This window comes from Electrophorus electricus, chromosome 4 (genome assembly GCF_041902795.1).
Source record: "Electrophorus electricus isolate QZ-2024a chromosome 4, ASM4190279v1, whole genome shotgun sequence".
Taxonomy (NCBI): Eukaryota; Metazoa; Chordata; class Actinopteri; order Gymnotiformes; family Gymnotidae; genus Electrophorus; species Electrophorus electricus.
Genome location: NC_137500.1, coordinates 22,094,842 through 22,114,773, shown reverse-complemented (window position 1 = coordinate 22,114,773; position 19,932 = coordinate 22,094,842). Strand labels below are relative to the sequence as shown.

Here is a 19,932-nt window from a genome sequence, read left to right as displayed (position 1 = left end):
GTTGAACAAATTAGCCCTGCCACTGGTCCCACTGGACAAACCCCTACCCATTGCTGCCATTGGCTGGTCCCTTGAGCCAGGAGTTGTTAGTCATCAGACCTGTCCAGTCACGTTGCAAGTCAGAGCACACTGTTCATTATCCATGCTCCCGACTTGCAACTGATTTTGGGGTATGCCTCGCTTCAGAGACATAATCCTTAGGTAGACTGGCTGAGCCGGTCGGTGCTGTCATGGGGTTCGATGTGTCAGACCTCCTGCCTGCAGCCACCCAAACCCCGGTCTGGGGCTGGTCGCAATCCTGATGGTCTGGATCTTTCTCGAGTCCCCCAGGAATACTGGGACCTTAGGGAAGCATTTAGCAGACAGAAGGCCCAACTATTGCCCCCCCACCGGCTATATGACATGGTCATAAACCTCCTCTTGGGTGCCAGTCCCCCTAGAGACCACTTGTTCTCCCTTTTGGGGCCTAAATGTCAGGCAATGGAGGAATATATTCAGGAAGCCTTAGCCCTAGGATTCAACTGGCCATCTGGGTTTTTTTTTTTGTTGGGAAGAAAGACAGTGGGTTACGCCCCTGTATAGACTACCGGGGCCTTAACAAGGTGACTGTCAAGGACTGTTATCCATTGCCCTTCATAACCTCAGCATTTGAGGTGCTGCAGCAGGCCTCCATTTTTACCAAATTGGACCTGCGCAGCGCCTACAACCTAGTGAGAATCCGAGAGCGGAGATGAATGGAAGACAGTGTTCATCACCCCCTCTGGACAATACGGATACCTGGTTATGTCATTTGGGTTGATGAACACACCTGCCGTCTTCCAGCGGTACATCAACGAGGTCCTAAGGGAGGCCCTTGACAGACACATGTTCGTCTACTTGGACAACATCCTAATATACAGCCAAACGGTAGACGAACATGTCACCCATGTTAGGCGGATCCTCCAGCTTCTGATCGAGAACCACCTCTTTGTCAAGCTGGAGAAGTCTGTGTTCCATGCCTGTACCATCTCCTTTTTGGGATTTGTCGTCTCCCACAATAAATTGTGCATGGACCCCACCAAGGTGAAGGCTGTAGAGAACTGGCCTAGACCCACCTCAGTGCATCTGGTCCAACGCTTCCTGGGCTTCACGAATTTTTATCGCAGGTTCATTAAGAACTTTAGTGCATTTGCGGCCTCACTGATCACGTTGACCAGGAAGGTGTCGGGTCGGTTCTGCTGGTCCACCGAACCCCAGCAGGCATTTGATGAACTGAAACACCGTCTGATCAAGGCCCCTATTCTGTAGATCCCTGATACCGAGCTTCCATTTGTCTTTGAGGTGGATGCATCTGAGGTGGGCGATGGTGGAGTTCTGTCCCAATGGTCTGAAGAGGACAAAAAACTGCATCCCTGTGCCTACTTCTCTTGACGTCTGTCCCCAGCAGAACAGAACTACAACGTGGGCGACCCTGAATTACTGGCGGTCAAGTTTGCACTCAAGGAATGGAGGCAATGGCTGGAAGGGGCAAAACACCCCTTCCTGGTCTGGGCGGACCACAAAAACTTGGCCTACATACAGCAGGCCAAGCGAATTAATCCGCGCCAGGCCAGATGCGGACTGTTCTTTGCCCGGTTTGATTTTACCATATTATACCAGCTGGGCACTAAGAACATTAAACAGGATGCCCTCTCCCACTAGTGGGAATCCTCTCCACCTTCTGCTCTGCCCTCAGCAGTTATCCCCGGGGCCTGCATCGTAGCGCCAGTCCAGTGGGGGGTTGAGAAGGCAGTACGTCATGCTCTCCTTACTGAACCAGACCTGGGTGGAGGCCTGCTGGGACAGCGATATGTCCCTAAGGTGGTTAGAGTTCAGGTCCTCGAGTGAGGACATGCATCCACCTTTTCAGCACAACCAGGAGTCACATAGACGCTTGAGTTTCTCCGTCGGAGGTTTTGGTGGCCCTGCATGGACTGCTTAAACTGCCATCTGTGAAGGAGACAGCTAAGTTATTTCTTACCCAGGTGGTCTATCCTCATGGGCTGCCTAGCGACATCATGTCAGACCACGGACCTCAATTCACCAGCCAGTTCAGGGGGGCCTTCTGTTGGTTGTTGGGGGCAGAAGCTAGCTTGTCCTCCAGCTTCCGCCCCCGATCGAACGGCCAGACCGAAAGGGTTAATCAGAATTTGGAGTGCACCCTCTGCTGTCTGGTCTGTTCCTGTCCATCCTCTTGGTCTGAGCACCTATAATGGGTGGAGTTTGCCCACAACACCCTGTGGCACTCCTCCTTAGGCATGTCACCATTCAAGTGCCAGTACGGGTATGCTCCACCCATGTTTCCCAACCAAGAGGCCGACAGGGGTGTTTGGTCTGCTGAGCAGATGGTCAGGCGCACGGGGCTCTTTTGTCTACCACTGCTGCTCAGGAACAATACGCCGATAAGAGATGGTGACCAGTGCTGACTTATCGGCCTGGGCAGTAGGTTTGGCTATCAGCCAAGGACCTGCCTTTGTGTGGGAATCCACGCAAACTCGCTCCTCAGTACATTGGTCCCTTCAAGGTCCTACGCCGCGTTAACCCTGTCTTTTATCGCCTTGCCTTTCCCCCGTCATTGAGGGTCCACCTCACTTTCCACATGTCTTGGCTTAGGCCCATGTTGTGCTCAGTGGGCCCCTTCTTATGCACCGGGCTCATGCATGGTGGATGGTGTACCAGCGTACATGGTCAAGCGTCTCTTGGACATCCGGCGGGTTCGTGGTGGGGTCCGGTATTTGGTGGACTTGGAGAGATATGGGCTTGAGGAGTGGTCCTGGGTCCCCTCCCATCACATCCTGGACCGTGACCTCATTCGTGCTTTTCGGCAGGATTGTGTGGCTGGCCTTGGGACGTCAGGAGCTGCCCCTTCCAGGGGGTGTGGGGTGGGGGTGGGGGGTCCTGTAAGGGTTGGTGCCAGGCCAAGGCCCCCTCCAGCCACCAGAGGGAGGCCTCGAGTCAGGCACAACACGCAACAGCTGGGCTAGACCTTATATAAGTGCAATGACCCAGTCATTCAGTGCTAGGTCTTTGCCAAAGTTCTGAGCCAAGCTTCTAGCCAGTAACTTCAGGTTTTGAGGTCTGTGAGCCCTCGTGCTTCACCTCACTTCTTGTCTCCGAGGGTGTTTGTGTTTTTACACGTCCCCTCCCCTCTCCAGTTTTCCCTCTCAAGTCTGTCTCTCTCCTGAGGCTTCCCTTAGCCATTCACGTTCCTCCCCATTTTCTGGTTTTGTTTGAGAAGTTTTAGTTTGGTTTTCCCCAGTGCATCGGGGTTGCCATTTCTTCCCGTGGCCTCCTTTGTTCTCCCTTTTTCCACGCTTGGCATGGTGTATAGTTTTTTCCTTTTGTTTTACCTGATCCAAGATCTAACTGTTCTGCACAGGGGTCCACCATTGTTAGAGTGTGGTTACTCACCCAGTAGGCTGTTGGTGTCATCGCCTAGTTCACCTGGCTTCAAACCTGCCTTACGGTATCAATGTGTGTAGTGGACATGTGTGGCCCAGCTTCAGACAAGTGTTTTTGTTGTTAGCCAAAGCTGCCATGAAAACAAAAATGAGCAGTGAAAAAATGTACAGGTTAACTTAAAAAAAGTAAATAAAAATAACAACTTTAAACTATAAAAGTGCATTTCCTGAAGAAAATGCAGAATGATTGCACAGCTTACATGATTCCTATGTGATTGCTAGGTGACTGCTATGGTATTCATGGCGGTTTCTAGTATGTTACCAAGTGGTTACTATGGTCTTGCTATATGCTTGCTCTGGAGTCCCAGGTGGTTGCTATGGTATCTCAGGTGGTTGCTAGGGTATTACCAGTTGGTTTCTATGCTCTTGCTATGTGTTTGCTATGAAGTACCAGGTGGTTGCTAGGGTGTTACATAGACTTCAGTCACAGTGCTCTCGCCAATCTCCTGGGATCCAGGCAGCAGGGCGGGGGTGCCTATGCTCCTTCCGCTAGCAAGTCCATCTTAGCCGAGAGCTGGCATCCTGTGCTGGTTGGTCATTCTGTAACACGTTTGTCTGAGTGCTGCAAGGTGAGGGGCAGGATGCACAGACTCCATCGATGTGTACAAACATTTGTTGATGCATAAAGACAATGGCACTCACATAACACAAATGATGAACATGAAACAGTTAACATTAAACAAAAACAATGAACACGAATACATTTAACAATGACAACGCTAACATTAACCTCAACATGCTATATGAACAGTGACCAACACCAAAACACCCAATGACAAAGGTTTAAATACACAAAAACAAAACAAGGTGCAGTTATGTGCAGGTGTGGCCAAAAACAAAGATCCTCCCACAGCAACGTGGTGGGCCAAACCACGTGACTCGCGAGAGGCGAGTGTTCCGTGACAAGGTGACTGCTATGCAATTGCTAAGTGGTTGCTATCGCATTCCAGGTGATTGCTATGGTCTTGCTAGGTGGTTGCTCTGGTACTTCAAGAGGTTGCTACATTGTTGCTGGTTGGTTAGGTGGTTGCAATGGAGTACCAATTGATTGATAACCAATACTGTATAAGCAGTTAGTATGTAACTAGTTACAGTGGGCATAGCTTTGTGTGAGTGGGTGTGTCTCTGCAGTTTTGAACATTCCATCATTAATTTTCTATGGGAAAAATTGAAAAAATGGAAACGTGGACACTGGTTGTCCAATCAAAAAGCTGAATACAAGCACGTCTTTGCCAATCAGACTGAACATTCTGGCCTTTCCCAATCAGACTGAACATTCTGGCCTTGGTTAGCAGTCAAAAATCTGGCAGAAAAATGATAATAAGAATAATATATCGTCTGATAAGAATAGTGATTGGGCATTGCATTGTGCAGTTACTATAAATATGAAAATAGAATCAAAATGATAATGTTAACTACAACATAATCGAAAACAAATCTTTAAAAACTTTAGTTTTCATATTTTAGCTTATGCATTTATGATAGATGTATATATGCAGATTCCCTGTGCCAAAAACTAAAATGCCCAGTAGATGACAAAGTTGCTAATTATCCTATAGAGGGAATGCATTGATTTCAATTTTCTATCAGAATATTCCCCCTTAGTTAGACTGAGTGGCAAAACACTGTGGAAAATGGCTGCATTTATTATGGAAACAGTGATACCAGGAATGAAATAAGTTATTATCTACTTAAATTAAAGAAAGTTACAACTGACAGAAATCCATCTAAATGATCAAAGAGCCAGTGGTTCATGGACATTGACATCTGGCCAGAAATCAGGTTTCCTATTTTTATGTGTCTGATCTTGACACCAAAGCCTACAAAAGACTTAACGCTTGGTCATATCACAAGGCAATGTCATTATAGAGAATTAAGACCCCAAACTTGTACTTATTTTTCAGCGCTTGTAATCAGATGGTTGCCAGTTCAAACCCAACCATTGCCACTACTGGACACAGCATTCCCTTAACTCTCACTTGCTCAAATTGTGTTCACTCATAATTGTATGTTGCTTTGGATAAAAGTGTCAGCTAAATTATGCAAATGAAACTAATGAGGACATCAATGGATATTCTGGTTGTATGTGAACAGGTTTGTACAAATGTTTCTACGTTATTACAACTTTTATTTGAAAACTGAAAGCTAGCTAGGTCTACTTTGTTTGTAGCTAATACTGCCACTCAGTAACATGAATATTCGTGAAGGTAGAACAACCAGTCCTCTGATGGTACTATGCAAACATTAAATATAACATATAAAATATAAAATATAATTTCTTGTGGTCATTGTGATCTTTAATGTATCTCCACAAGTATAGCTTCCAAATCTACAAAGTTATCTGGCTAGCTGCCTAAACTGAGTTTGTCTTGCTAGTGAACATAGTCTTGTCTTTCCTTTAGCTAGCTTTCAGCAAATTCAAACACAACTCATATTTTTGTTTTTGGGTTTCTGCAGCATTTACAGTAAACACTGCCACTCTATATCCTTCAGTCTTTCTGTACTTCAGCCCACTGCTGGACTCAACAACTGTGACATCATGTGCATACCATCTATTGTGGTCGTAACAAAACCAAGTACGGATTGATTTTGTGCTAATTTGGCCATGCTAAAATGGCAAAACTTGTTGGAAGGAAACCCGAAAGCCCTTGGCCTCAGAGAATTAAAGGCAGAGTCTTTAAAATGTGTGCACAGATTTATTCAGCTTGTTGGACTTCAAATATCATTAGTTCCTTGATGATCATTGGGACAAGCACTGTAATGAGCACCATGATGAGAACTGTGAAAACCATAAGATGAAGAAACAAAGGGAAAAAGAAATACAAAGATACTTATAGCTTTGCTAGTTCAAATAAACAAATAAACATGTTGATTTTAACTTAAATACCAGTAGACACCATTATAAATGACACAAAAACGGTTCCACAGCAATAAATTAACAAACTGAAAACTTCACTGATGCTACAAAATGCACAAACACAACTTAGCATGTTTCTTGCAGCATCTGTTCAGTATTTTGTACCTCAGTCTGTGTGCCAAGGGTGCAGTATTTCTTGAAGCTCTGTGTAATTTCTCCTTTTGGCTACTGTCTAACCCTTTTCTTAATCCAACGTTATGTGAATGAGAGTGGCATAAAAATAGCAAAGTAACTTGTCAGTAAACCTCTCAGTGAAAAAGGGTGTTCACAAAATTCACACACACAACCACAAAATGGGTTACAACCTTGAGCTTGAATGTGGGTACAGGTATAGACTGAGGAGCAGTACTACCGTCCACAGCCTGTACATGGATGAGATCAAGCTGTATGCCAAGGCATTGATATACTAATCCTCCTAATCATGATCTAAAGCAAAAACACTGGAATGTCAATCAGGCTGGAGAGGTGGTCGGCTAAATTAAAAGAAGGGTGATCAGGACAGAGCATTGAATTGCCACAATACCATTAACAGATCTGGACAATAGTTGAGGATTCCTGGGGAATCTCATGTAACATGGGAGCCATGTGGCAGAAAAAAGAAGAACAGCAAAATCCAAGTTACTCCATAGGGCCTTCAAAAGTCATTTGGATGAGAATAAGATTAAAGCCACAAACCCTTATACCCAACAGGTGAAATAATCTAGCCATGAGAAGAGGTGGAAGATGCCAACATCAAGACCAGAAAAGAGTGTCCATTTGAGTGTGGATAAAGTGTAGCCATGATGGGTTGACCTTGGTCAGTTTAGATATACTGTGCATTTGAGATGTTCCTCAGTGAGCATAAATTGTCCTAATTTGTGCCATAATGTTCCCCACATCATTACATTGCCACAACTAGGCTGTACCTTTAACATCAAATCCTGGCCTGTACATCAAACATGATGGCTCCATGCACATCAAACATGATGGCTACATTATATTGTTTGAGCCAAATTCTGATCTTGCTATCTAGATGATGCAAAAGGAACCTGGACAAATCTGACCAGGGAACCTTTTCCACTCTTTTCCACATCTTCCAGTTGGCTGCTCCTGTGCTCTGAAGAGATATGAGGGCATGCTCTTTGGATGTTATAGTTCATTTTACACAAAGTAGGGAGATAAGTGGAGAATTCTGAGGTGATATTCTATACACAAATGTTTAATTCACATGCAGTTTGCTTAGTGGTGACTCTATAATTTGCTTGCATGACCCAGGCCTTTAAAGCCTCCAACCCAACTAGATTTCACTATTCTTGGTAAACCCTTCAAATGGTTGCATGTGAAAAAATCTTAGGACAATAGCAGTTGTTTAGGATTGCAATTATTTATATAAATCAGCTTGCATGAAATGGTATAGAAAGAGAAGATTAGGCCCAAGTTTTGATAGACATGTTTGTAGTTGTAGGTTTTCTTGTTTGCTTATGATAATTATTTTTGAAATAATATATTTAAACCCAAAAATAAATTCTAAATTCCAATTAATTTTTCATTAAATCAGTTTCATAAAGTTATCTGTCTGCTGCCACAAATTATGTTGAACATTGCTTAATTTCCAGAAATTTCAGGGAGTCAGAACTCATGTTCAACTATGATAAACCTGTGCCAGCAAATATTTCTGTCTCACTTTCATTCACTCACTGACACATTAACCCCCCCCGCCACACACTTTATGCTCTTTCTCTTGCTATCCTGTTCACTACAATTTTACAACTTACTGAATTTACATTTTTGCTGCCTTTATTACTAACCCACAAAAGAACATAATCTTGTTTTCACATGTTTCTGAAAACTTTATGTTCCATAACAAATAATCATTTTATTCTTATTATAATCTTATTACATTTAAAATGTAGCAAAATTTGAGTTTCATTTTAACATGTAGGGTTTTCCTGTGATGTGCAAGTTTACCTTTGCCGTTATGAATGTTTCTTTAGAAATATTTTACTTTGTTGTTCTATAGAATGTTCAACTGGAACATTCATACCTGATTATCAAACCTACATGAACTACTGAACATGACATTTTGAAACCATCACCATTAACATGGATTCTTTCCAACCCCATAAACCTTATACACAACCATCATCATCATTAACAAATAGTGACAAGGTACAAGAAATCAACTCCATATGAGCATTAATCCCTGTTTTATTGGGCCCACAAAGGTTTGGCTATAATACTAACCATGCTGAAAAAGTATACAGATTCTGATATTCAGTCAAAGCAGAGACAGCCCCCGTAAAATAGTTGGAAAATAAAAGATCACTATGTTGCTATTTGAGTTCAAGTACAAGTGTACTTGCATTTAAACACACTTACATTTTTCAGATGTTTAACGTTGTAGCTGTATGGTTATTGCACTTTTTAAAAATGTATATAGGTGCAACCTGACAAAAAAAATCATCCAATCAAAGGTGTGCAGAACTATGGTTCGTTTCCTTCTACCTGAAAGTGAATCATATTTTTTGAGAAAATACAACAATCCAATTTTCTCCCAGTTAATACTTTCTCCCACTCTTGCTAGTATTCATCAAGGGTAAAGTGTAATTGCATAAATGGAGATAAAATTAAAGGTCACTAAAAATGGAAATATTATAATAAAGTCTTAATAATTACAAAAATAGTTAATTAAATGCACTAACAAAAATATTTTTAAAAATCTACTTTGTTACTGTTTACCAATGAATAGCAAACCACTAGAAAATGAATATATAAAGAGCAATGAAGGCACTCTATATATCTTCACATTAACAGTAGAGTCAAAAATTTGTTTTTGCCTTGTAACCCTGCTGGCTCAGTGACATAGTAGATCCCAACTCCTTAAGCACCTAGCTTTTACAACTGCTACTTATAGCTACAAAGACATTTTGTTAAGGAGTTTTTGACTTGTGTAAACCCAGTTTTCCTTAGACAATCCAAACCCTTCAGCATTCTTCTCCTAGTGAGGTCAATGTTACCTTATTGTGTTTTGGGTCACTGTGTATGGAGCTGAATAACTGCACACTGCCAGTAACTCTGGAGGCATTTTATTGTAAATTAAATGGAAAATGTAAATTTCATTGTAAAGTGTATTGCTTGCTATGCTTACAGCAGGTTTCTCATCGTCAGCATTTTAATATATTGTAGCCTTTGGCAGCTTGCTGGTAGATACTTATCATTTCCTCCTGTGTCCATAAAATGTGAAAGAGGACTCTACTTACTCATTTATGTACTCTGCTGAACATGTAATCTGATCTTCATTTTGTACTGATTAAAATATGTGTGTCTTGTGGAGTACTCTGAATAAATCTGCTGTCAAAGTTTTCTATGATCAAAGTAAGGTGCCACTTCTCTGTAGGTGTTTGATGATTTCATTGGCAAATATATTCAGTTTTTTAAACCTTTGGTCACAAAACAACAAATTTATTCCTTTTTCAAGATACACTATATAGCCTAATAAATGTGGATACCTGATTATCACACCTTAGTGAACATGACATTTTGAAACCATCGCCATTAACATAGAACCCCCACCACCCCCTGGCAAAGATGTTCAGTGAGAGGGCCTAGCTTGCAAATGACATTACAGTTCAAAGATGTTCAGTGAGAGGGCCTAGCTTGCAAATGACATTACAGTTCAAAGATGTTCAGTGAGCTTTGGGCAGGCCACTGCAGTTCCTCCACACCGAACATGTTGAACCATGTCTTTACTTCACTGAATGTGGACTATAGGTTATAGTCATGCAGGAACAGAAAAGGGCCTTCCTAAAACTGTTTCCACAAAATTAGAAACAAATACATTTCTAAAATGTCTTTGTACAGTGTGTTGTAAAATTACCATTACTCTTCATTGGAACTAAAGTCCCTTTGTAAACCCAAGCCCTAAAAACCGGCCCCAGATTATTAACCCTTATCTGATCAACTTATCTCTTGGCATTGTGTAGTCTTGTTTTAGCATTATCCTGGCATCTGCCAAAACAATATTCTTAAATTAGACTCCCAAATAATGAAGTATGATTAATTTCAGAGAATGTTAACACTGCTCCAGAGTCCAGTGGTAGATCCAATGCAGGATTGCTCATAGTGATCTAAAACTTGTGTGTAGTTGTTCAGCCATGGAAACCCATTTCATGAAGCTCCTGTCACATAGTTCTTGCACTGACAAGTTATTTTTATGTGCTGCATTTTTCAGCACTCATATGCCCTGCTCTGTGAGTTTATATACTACATGCTTCAGCACTCTTATGTCTCGCTCTATGAGTTTGCATAGTCTACTGCTTCATGACTAAGCTCTGGACACTCCATGATGCTTGTTTCACAATAATAGCACTTAAGGGTAAAAGGGTAAGCATTCATTGAAAGCATCTGTAATAGTCGGCTTACTTACTACTTTAAACTTTTAATTTCTAGTCTTATTTGACTAACAGAGCAAATCCGAGGGAACGTTTTGCCAAATATTTCAAACACATCAACTTCAACACTGAAAAAACAGATGCTAGATTAGACCAATTTCCTGGAAGCATACAAAGGCCTTCTCCACTGGCAAACATATTAGTCCTTCATCTTTTTCCTGCCTGTCTATAGGCAGAAGCCAATGTTCAGAGGCACATCGGGAGGTCCAATGCTGTTTGAACCTACTTTTGATTATGCATGACTTGGAGATGTTTCAGATCCCCTCAAACAACAATGTCGACAAGTACACAGAAGTCAGCAATGCATGCACAAGACTATAAAAGCAGGTAAACGTGTGCAGAGCTAACAGGCAAGTACAGTTCAGTACCACCAATATTAGGAGTATGTTACAGGGGCTGAACAAGACTTCATGGGGAAGATATTCTGTGTGACAAACACCATCACCTCTCTCTCAGATGAGTGAAACACTTTTTACACTGAATAAACACCTACAAAGATGCCAGTCCAGGTGGCATTTCCAGACACCTGCTTAAAGTATGTGGACATGGGTTAGGTGGAGCATTTACTGACATTTTTAACCACTTGCTGTCCCTGTCTATGATTCCAGTGGTTTTCAAACAGGACACTATTGTTCCAGTACCAAAGACAAACACTCTAACCTCTCAGAATGACTGGTGCCCTGTAACTCTAACCTCCATCAAAAGCAGGTGCTTTGAGAGGCTGGTTAAAGCATTCATCTTCACCTCACTTGGATCCTTTACAGTTTTCCTATAGACAGAACATATGTGCTCTAGGTCTAAATAATTCACTTTGCAGCTGGATCCTGAACTGCCTGTCAGACCCTTGCCAGGTGGTAAATATGGGCAGTATCACCTCCACCTCACTTACTCTCAATAGAGGAACACCCAAGGGCAGTGGGCTCAGTCCTCCCCTGTACTCCTTGTGACTGTACAGCCACACACAGCTTCAACATCAACATTACATGTTCTGATGACACTATGATGCTAGATCTGATCTCCCATGAAGATAAGACAGCCTATAGAGGGGTGGTCAGTTCCCTGACACGGGTGCCAGCAGAATAACCTTTCATTTAATTTCATGAACACTAAGGAGCTGATAGTGGACTTTAGGAAGCAGGAGAGGGAGAACATGCCCATTACCATCAATGGGATTATAGTAGAGAGGGACTGCAGCGTATCTCACATGGGCCACACATATGGGTCATGCCATAAAAAGGCACAACAGCATCTCTTCTCCCTCAGAAGGTAGAGGTTTGACATGAACCCTCACATCATTAAGACATTTAACACATACACTATGGAGAGCATCCTCTCAGGCTGCACTGTCTGATCTACGGAGTCTACCCAGGGTTTGTTTTGCAATGTGTTATGCCTGTGAGTGTGGGTGAGTGTGTTTCCTTTTGCTAGGTGTATATCAGATTCCAGATCCGGTGGAAGGTTTCATCACCCTTTCTAACCTTGACTTCTCTCTATTTTTCTCCAGGTCTACCAGCCCACTGGCTACTCCTACATAAGGCCCCTCCCAGAGTTGTTGTTGGTGGCTATTGCAGCAATTGCTGTTCGCAATTGTATCATTTGTGTGTATGACCTTGTTCTCCCCATTTGGATCTTGATCTTTAGCTTTGATCCAACTTTGGTGTTGGATACTGGTGGTACGTAGTGGCTGCCATTTTTGTTGGGTTCCATTATGTTAGCTGTTTATCATTCTTTTTCCTTGTTATGGCCTCACAGCCTAGACAGGGTTGTAATAAATGCTACACACTATGCATGATGAATGCATGATGTGTGCAAGATGTGCATATGAACAGCCTACCCATTTCCACTTTAGCACATCTGTATATATATTTCCCATTTTATTTTTTTAAGCATTTCATTTACCTTATTCTTGTGTTCTGACCTGCAAAAGTGTGTTTAAAGGTCTTAAATAGCAAGGATGCTCGTTACTGGCATTTCATGCCTAAAGTTGTTGTTTGCCATGTTGTTCAGTTATCATAGATGTGGATAAGGATCAATAATCTCCAGAATGGAACAGTTGCAATACTATTACATCTATGGCATTTAATATAAAATATTCCTTAGTTCTTTAAGGTATTTGAGGGATTTGTTGTTCTATTTCTTATTTTAATAAACCTATTCTGTGCTTCCATTTTGATAGCAAGTAAAGATAGCAGTTATCTGACCAGTTTAAATATGAGCAATATTTGGACCTGATCTTCTTTAGAACAGAAACACTGTGCACAGAAGATCATTTATGTTTTACGTTTTATTGGAATGCCCTGTTCAGCCCTCATTACAGCTCCTGATCAGTAAAGGCATCTTAAAAAACAGGTTCACAAGACATTTGAAATAAAATAAAATAAAATAAAAAACATAAAAATCTGCAACATTAAAATAATAAAAATATCATTTTAACAAACTACACACTGTAGAACGACAACAAAAAACCTGATCAAGTGAACGTACTACATATGCCTGAAATGGACAATACAATCTCAAAACAAGACTTTAATAGATGTACCATGTCTGAAAATGTTTTAGTTTAATTAAAACAATAATCTCTGCAGCATAAACACTTATACACACTTTATGGAAAGGAGACCATTATAAATAACAGATAAAAGGCACAACCTTCCTCAAGGAAAACGCAGTATGCAAAAAGTTTCCATCCATCCAAACACATCAGAACGTTATCCATTCAAACACACCAAAAATTGCTGCAGACAATGATATTAAACAAATCGTGTTTAAAAAACGAATTTGAAAGTGCCGTTTATATTGCGAGTATTTTACGTCTTGGGTGCCTTCTGTAATAAGGAGTAGGCAACTGTAAAGAGGATACGGGCAGCTACACTTCAGAAATGTCAAAGGATACTGTTGCTACAATGCTTAGTTTCTTCCTGAAACTTTTTAATTTTGTTCTCCACTTTGGCAGCCAGGCTGTCCAGGTTTACTTTCGTCAGCTTGTCTGGAAGCTCAGTTAACTGCTCCGGTGTAGCTCGACAGAGCCACAGCTGCGCGTGCTGCAGATAGTTGTCCGAATTGGACCGAACCTGAGATCTCCGCGTCCGACCATCGTTGTGCAGGATGAAGCGGTTGACGAACCGCTGCAGCCGACGCGGTTTCTGTTGTGCAAAGAGCTCCGACAGGAGGGGCTTGATCAGCCTGTCCCAGCCTGAGAATAGTAACAACAATATGAAAGACTTAGTAACAAGTCAAACCGGACCAGCACTAAAACATTCAGCTAGAAACCCGCCTACCTTGCTCTATTATACTACTGCAGGTGGCACACACGTTGTCGTGCCAACAAGACCCATGTAGTAAAAGCCGCTCTTCGGGTTGGCAAGCCTTGTGCGGGGTGCACACTGTATTTCCGGGAGCTCCAGCCGCATAGTGTTTATCCGCACATAGCTCGCACTCTGTGTTTGCGTACGGAGTTCCTGTGGATAAGGCATTCAGTGAGGAACAGCTTAAACCTGCAACGTACAATGTCACTCGGAACCTGTGAGACTAAAGTACTTTTAAATTTAAAACCCTATATCTATATCAAAATAATACCTTTTGATTTAACTCCGTATCCCGCACCGCACACGGTATGCTTCTTGCAGAAGTGGAAATTCCAGAAATAACCCTCCTTGCATTCGCAAACTTGATTATGGAAATGCGTGCACTGCTGCTTAACAACCTGATGGTCGAAGCAGGAGTCACAGGGTAGACACTCAGGAATATAATTCCAGAATTCTGTGAAGAATCCTGCGCTACATGGACGGCATTCTGTCTGGCGAGTCTCGGTGCAGTGTGCACGAAGGTGATACCCTGGAGCACATCGATTACACACGATTTCTTGTCCGGTTGAAGGAAGTACACGGACGTAAGTTGTTTCGTTCACCCCAGCTGCTGCAGGACTTATGCTGATCAAACTCAATACTGCAAAGACAAACTGCAAAACCACACATAATTGTTTAGACAAATTTAGAAAAGCCTCCCGCCATTGATTACATTTGCTATTTGCCTGGGACGCACGCAGCGAAAGATCTAACTTAACAATGAACCAGCGCAAAGTCACGTACCATGGTTGTGATACCTCCTTCTCTATTGATCTACACTTGCTTCGCGTTTCCTTTTAAACATTCCCATTGACGTAATTGCTTAAGCATGTGAAAGTCAAGCAGCCTATGCGTAATGCCATTTGCGGTATTTCTGATAAGCCTTATGCCGCTTTTATTATAGTATTTTCTTTCAAATAATTGCCCCATATCAACACCCGGAATCTTCAGAAAAATCTACTGAACTGGAGTCGCCTGCTTTCTAACTAACTTACATGCGTAGTCCAAGTTAATGTGCTGTTAGTGGGCTCAAGTTAGGTAAGCAGTTTGTTACATTTAGCTTGAAGCTGTATTTTTGAATAGACAGATGCCAGTGGCCCGGAGCATCATTTTCTATAATAAAATCCGTTGTAAGTATATGCTGACTGTGGGTGTTTAAATGAAACGTTTTTTACGTACTTTAAAACGTACTTTTACTAAGGCTGTAGTACTATAGTATACAAAAAGTGTCAAAATGTCCCAGACCCCAGAGGGTACAGGCAAGTCCAAACTCTGAGTAACTTCTTTCCCTGTTCAAAGATATTTATTCTAGGAGCATCATACTACATGCTGTTATTTTCTTTTCTTTCAAAGTTACTGCAGTTCACTGCTCTTTATATGTCTTTTATATCACTTCTTATTCAGACATTGAACTTCAATTAGGTCAGTTAGGTCAGTTTTCCAGGAATTATTTGTGCGCCAGTGTATTAAAAGGGCCGTTTTTGAGACAGCAGAAAAATAAAATTCCAATATCTTGTAGTTATGCTATTTACTGTCTGTTTGGGATAATTAAACTTGCAGTTAACTGGTAGAGGAAAATAAACAGTTTGGGTAAAATTAATATTTTTAATACATTTCTAACACATTTCTAAAAGATATTCAATTAAATCAGTTTTAAATTATATTTAAATGTTATTTTAAATATAAAAAAATTATTAATACAAGTCATTTGGCTTCTCATCTATGAGGCTAATATTTCTGTGAACTAATCCTGAAACCCTGCCAGGTTACACAGCAAGAAAATTACTTAATAATTATTTGTGAATTATTTGTGATTTTATGTAAAAAATATAATGTATCTCATTTTATGAAATCCTTTAATAAAACTGGAATGTGTTAGTTATGTTCTAACTTACATTTCTTTATTACCTTATTGGGTAAGGTATATTATGTTTCATGCTGCTGATATTTAACATAAAATATGTAAGATAGATGAGTTAATGTGCTGGATGAGGAATTTACAGAGGGGGTTTTAATGTGTTCAAGATTTGAGATTTATGCTACATTGTTACATTCGGTCTACAAACTTCACACTTTTGGTGAATGTGGCTCTCCTCTATTCCCTCACACAGTCATTTCCAGGATGCAACTTGATAATTCCATTTAGTACTCCTTGTCTGAAACTCATTTTATGTCTTATGAATTCCAGACATGTCAGATTACTGTTACAAACAAGACTATACTATTAGTGTAATTAGTCAACTATTCTGGAGAGCATTGTAGTAGCTCATAAGATACTGTGATTGGTGATGTTCCAATGAAGCCTAGACCTCATTTTTTGTTTACTGTGTTAATCAGACCAGTATACAGATTATTGTACACACAATAATTGTTCATCAAAAATAAAGTTTTTTTTTCTTTTTCTCCTCCCCCCCCCCCCCCCCCCCCAAAAAAAAAACAGCAATGTCTTTCTGAAGGTTCATCAAGAGCACCATCTTGTGGACTATAAACATTAAATCATAAAAGTTTGGCAAATGAGGATTTTACATTTACTAATGTTCAAACTAAACATCATTAAAATTGTTGTTTCTGATCCTTTATATAAAAGCTTACCTGCACATCTCAGTTGGTTTCAACTCTCTCCAATCATACAGTTGCATATGCAACTGTGCAGTTGCCATTTGATAAGTGGAAAACTCAAAGTGTAGTCATACATCAGACAGGGAGTACTCAAGGGAAATATTAAATTACATGTGTGAGGGAATAATTAGAGGAGAAACACGGAAACTAAAATTTGTATGCAAGGAGAGTTTTAGAGGACGTGTGTGACAATGGAGCATGCATCTCAGATCTTAAACATATCAAAACCACAGTTGCTGCAGTAGCTACAAAAAAAAAAAAAAAAAAGAATTGCAATACATCTAAAACACTTGTGAACTCCTGCATAAATATAGTCAGTTTTCCAGAAAGCATGTTTTGACCTGTTTTTCCTCTGTAGAACATCTGCAGATGCATACCTCTAAAGAGCAGACTTCTCCAGCACTTTTAATGCTTAAACCCTTGGATCCAACATGACCAATATCAGGCCACAGTGTGCTTGCTGGTCATTTAAGTACTACTAGCAGTTTGATTGCCTCTGTCTTAAATTGTTTAGCCTGACAGGTAATGTTTTAAACGAAGCAATAGCATGAGGAGAGGATATACATGGAGACACAATCCAGTGCTTAGCGTATTTGCGTGTTTATTTGATAGTAAGCATCTTGAGGTAAACACATTGCTGGTGTTAGTAATAAAGCAATTAAGTTCATGTAAGAGGGACAATGTGGTGGTGAATAAGTGAAGGCCATAAATATTGGTAGATGGGGTGAATCACAAGATTGGAAATTACTTATGGACATAGGTAAATAAACTACAGGCCCCACAATGTATTGCATTATCTATGATGAGGCCAAACAAAGTGTTGGACTCTGAAAGCAATTAGATTTTATAAAGTTAATTCCATTTGGGGATGCAGTGGATGAAACTATTGAAAGGAAAAAGCTGAAGTATGCAGACTGCGGCTGAGATGAGAGTACATGGGTGGCAGACACATATCAGAAGTAGGTGAAAGGGCTAGTCAGTGTTTGTGGATAAGGAGAGCTCAGACTATTTGGGGTAACGCACTATAAAGGCGGAGTGGCTGAGGTTATTGTGTCATTCTGTGGTAGCTCCAGATGGAACTGGTGGCATGGAGCAGGCATTGATAGTGCTGACTTTAGTCACCAGGGAGACCAGGATGGATCTGTTGTGTTGGAGAGCACCTACTGATATAATAGGTAAAATCCTTGTGGAACTGTCAGTACCGAGCATGCAGTAATGGTGCCAGTGGAGCTCGGTACAGCCTTTGTTACTGGGAAGTCCATAATGAATTTTATGAGTTGTGTTTGTTAGTGACATAGTACTTAAAGGGGTGCAGCTTATTTAAAAGTGAGTTTGGAAAGGGTGAAGTTGGGACGCTAGACCTAACTGCTGAGCCTTCTAGAGATGTCATGGTCTTAATTCAATGAAACACAGATGAAGGGAGGTGCCTACTTCATGACCCCTGAGAATATAGCTCGCAATGTTGTAGTTGCTGGTATGAAAGGAATAAACTGGGCCCATTGTGAAGCTCTAATGTGTCTCTAATGGTTTAGGATATTTTACATCTAATACCATGTATATGCACAATTACTAACATAAGAACACATATGTTCATGAAGCTATCTCACACTGTTTGATCATGCCTCTTCATTTAATTTCATTATATATTCATTTCATTTCATTATACATAAAATTATAATGTTAGCAATAAGATACTTGATATTTGTAAGATATTTGCACACTAAGCTGTTTTTCCTTTTTACTTAAGGTCCTAATGCAGTAGCAAGTTTGCGATTATCTGCATCCTTCTGTTTCAGCAAAACATGGAAAAAAACTGCCTTGTAAGATGTAAAATGTCTTTTTACTGCACTTGACCTTTTTGAAATTACACCTATTTGGCATTACCTAATACAATATGCGAATTAACTCTACCTCATTATATATTTATGACTTATCATGTATAACATTACAAATTAATGCTCTATCATGGCTTGTGATTTCCATGCACTAATCATAATCAGCCAGTGGGTTATATATCCAATGAGTGCCCAGTGTGCCATGAGATCACTTTGAAGTTGAAGGGTGTAGACAAGCAAAATGAAATACATTCATGAACTACAAACACCAAGGTCACGAACTACTACCACGCAGACAGCACAGACTATATTTGTTTACAGGTTTAGTTTTACAGACTTAGTTTTACTGCAAGATACTGTTTATCCCACTGGCTGTGTCACCCCGTTGTAAAAATCTAGTTACCTAGATATCTCATGGAGGCAGTGCTGTATAAGAGATGTATTACTTGTATTAGCTAATACAAGTATAGAATTCAACAGAATATCATGCTTTGGTCCACATGCAGCCAAACACATACATAGCAAATCCCCATCACCCAACCGATCAGACACCTACAACCCTTCAATAACTAGCCAATCAGACACCTCCAGACTTTTGTTACATTCTTTCATTTTTTGTTATTCCTCACTCGTACCTTTTGCATTCATCTAAATGTTACTCAGAAATAGTCGGCCTAAAACTGAGATGATGCTATGAGATGTTCAAGATTCTTAGATTTCAGTTCATGCATGTGCTCTGAGTCAGTATTTTTGCCTACATGTAAGGTTAGAATAGTGCAATGCTAATTTCAACTGAAGCTAACGGTACTGTTAATTTGGCACAGAGATAGTTCTCTATGCAATATGCGGTGGTTCACACCCGCAAAAGAGCAGAATGACAAAACATTCAAGAGAAAAAAAAGGGAATTGAGGGAATTTTTTAAAGGTGAATGAAATATATGAGTTTATTTGTGAAATCTTTATTTTTGATGTATTACAAGTCTGTTAATGGTCTTTGAAGGAAGAGTAGATTAATAGATGGAAAAACATTTAAACTCAGGTTAAAGGGGCTGACCCACTAGACTGTATGTAAGTCCAAAACAATGGCAAATTTCTCAGCAGTAAAGCAGCTGGAGCAGTTGTGCTATGTCTTATTATAAATTATAAAACAAATTAGCTGTAATAAGGTTTGGGTCTAAAAGTATTGAACTTATCCTTTAATTTGCATTGGAAAAAAAGCCAGAGGACAAGATTTGGGCAAGCGTATGTTTACCATCAAAGCAATAGTTGGTTTTCATTCAATCAAAAAAACTCAATCAAAATTTATTT

General features: G+C 40.5%; 1 protein-coding gene across 1 annotated transcript; it reads right to left on the bottom strand.

Annotated features, from left to right (window-relative positions):
• Nucleotides 1-13,092: 13,092 nt before the first annotated feature.
• On the bottom strand, nt 13,093-16,027 carry tnfrsf11b (tumor necrosis factor receptor superfamily, member 11b). The gene is made up of 4 exons (XM_027028522.3): nt 14,915-16,027; nt 14,403-14,784; nt 14,105-14,284; nt 13,093-14,019 (listed from the first exon to the last, which is right to left on the bottom strand). Exons 1-4 carry the CDS (start codon nt 14,915-14,917, stop codon nt 13,709-13,711), a joined length of 876 nt encoding a protein of 291 aa, XP_026884323.2. The 5' UTR covers nt 14,918-16,027; the 3' UTR covers nt 13,093-13,708.
• Nucleotides 16,028-19,932: the final 3,905 nt, after the last annotated feature.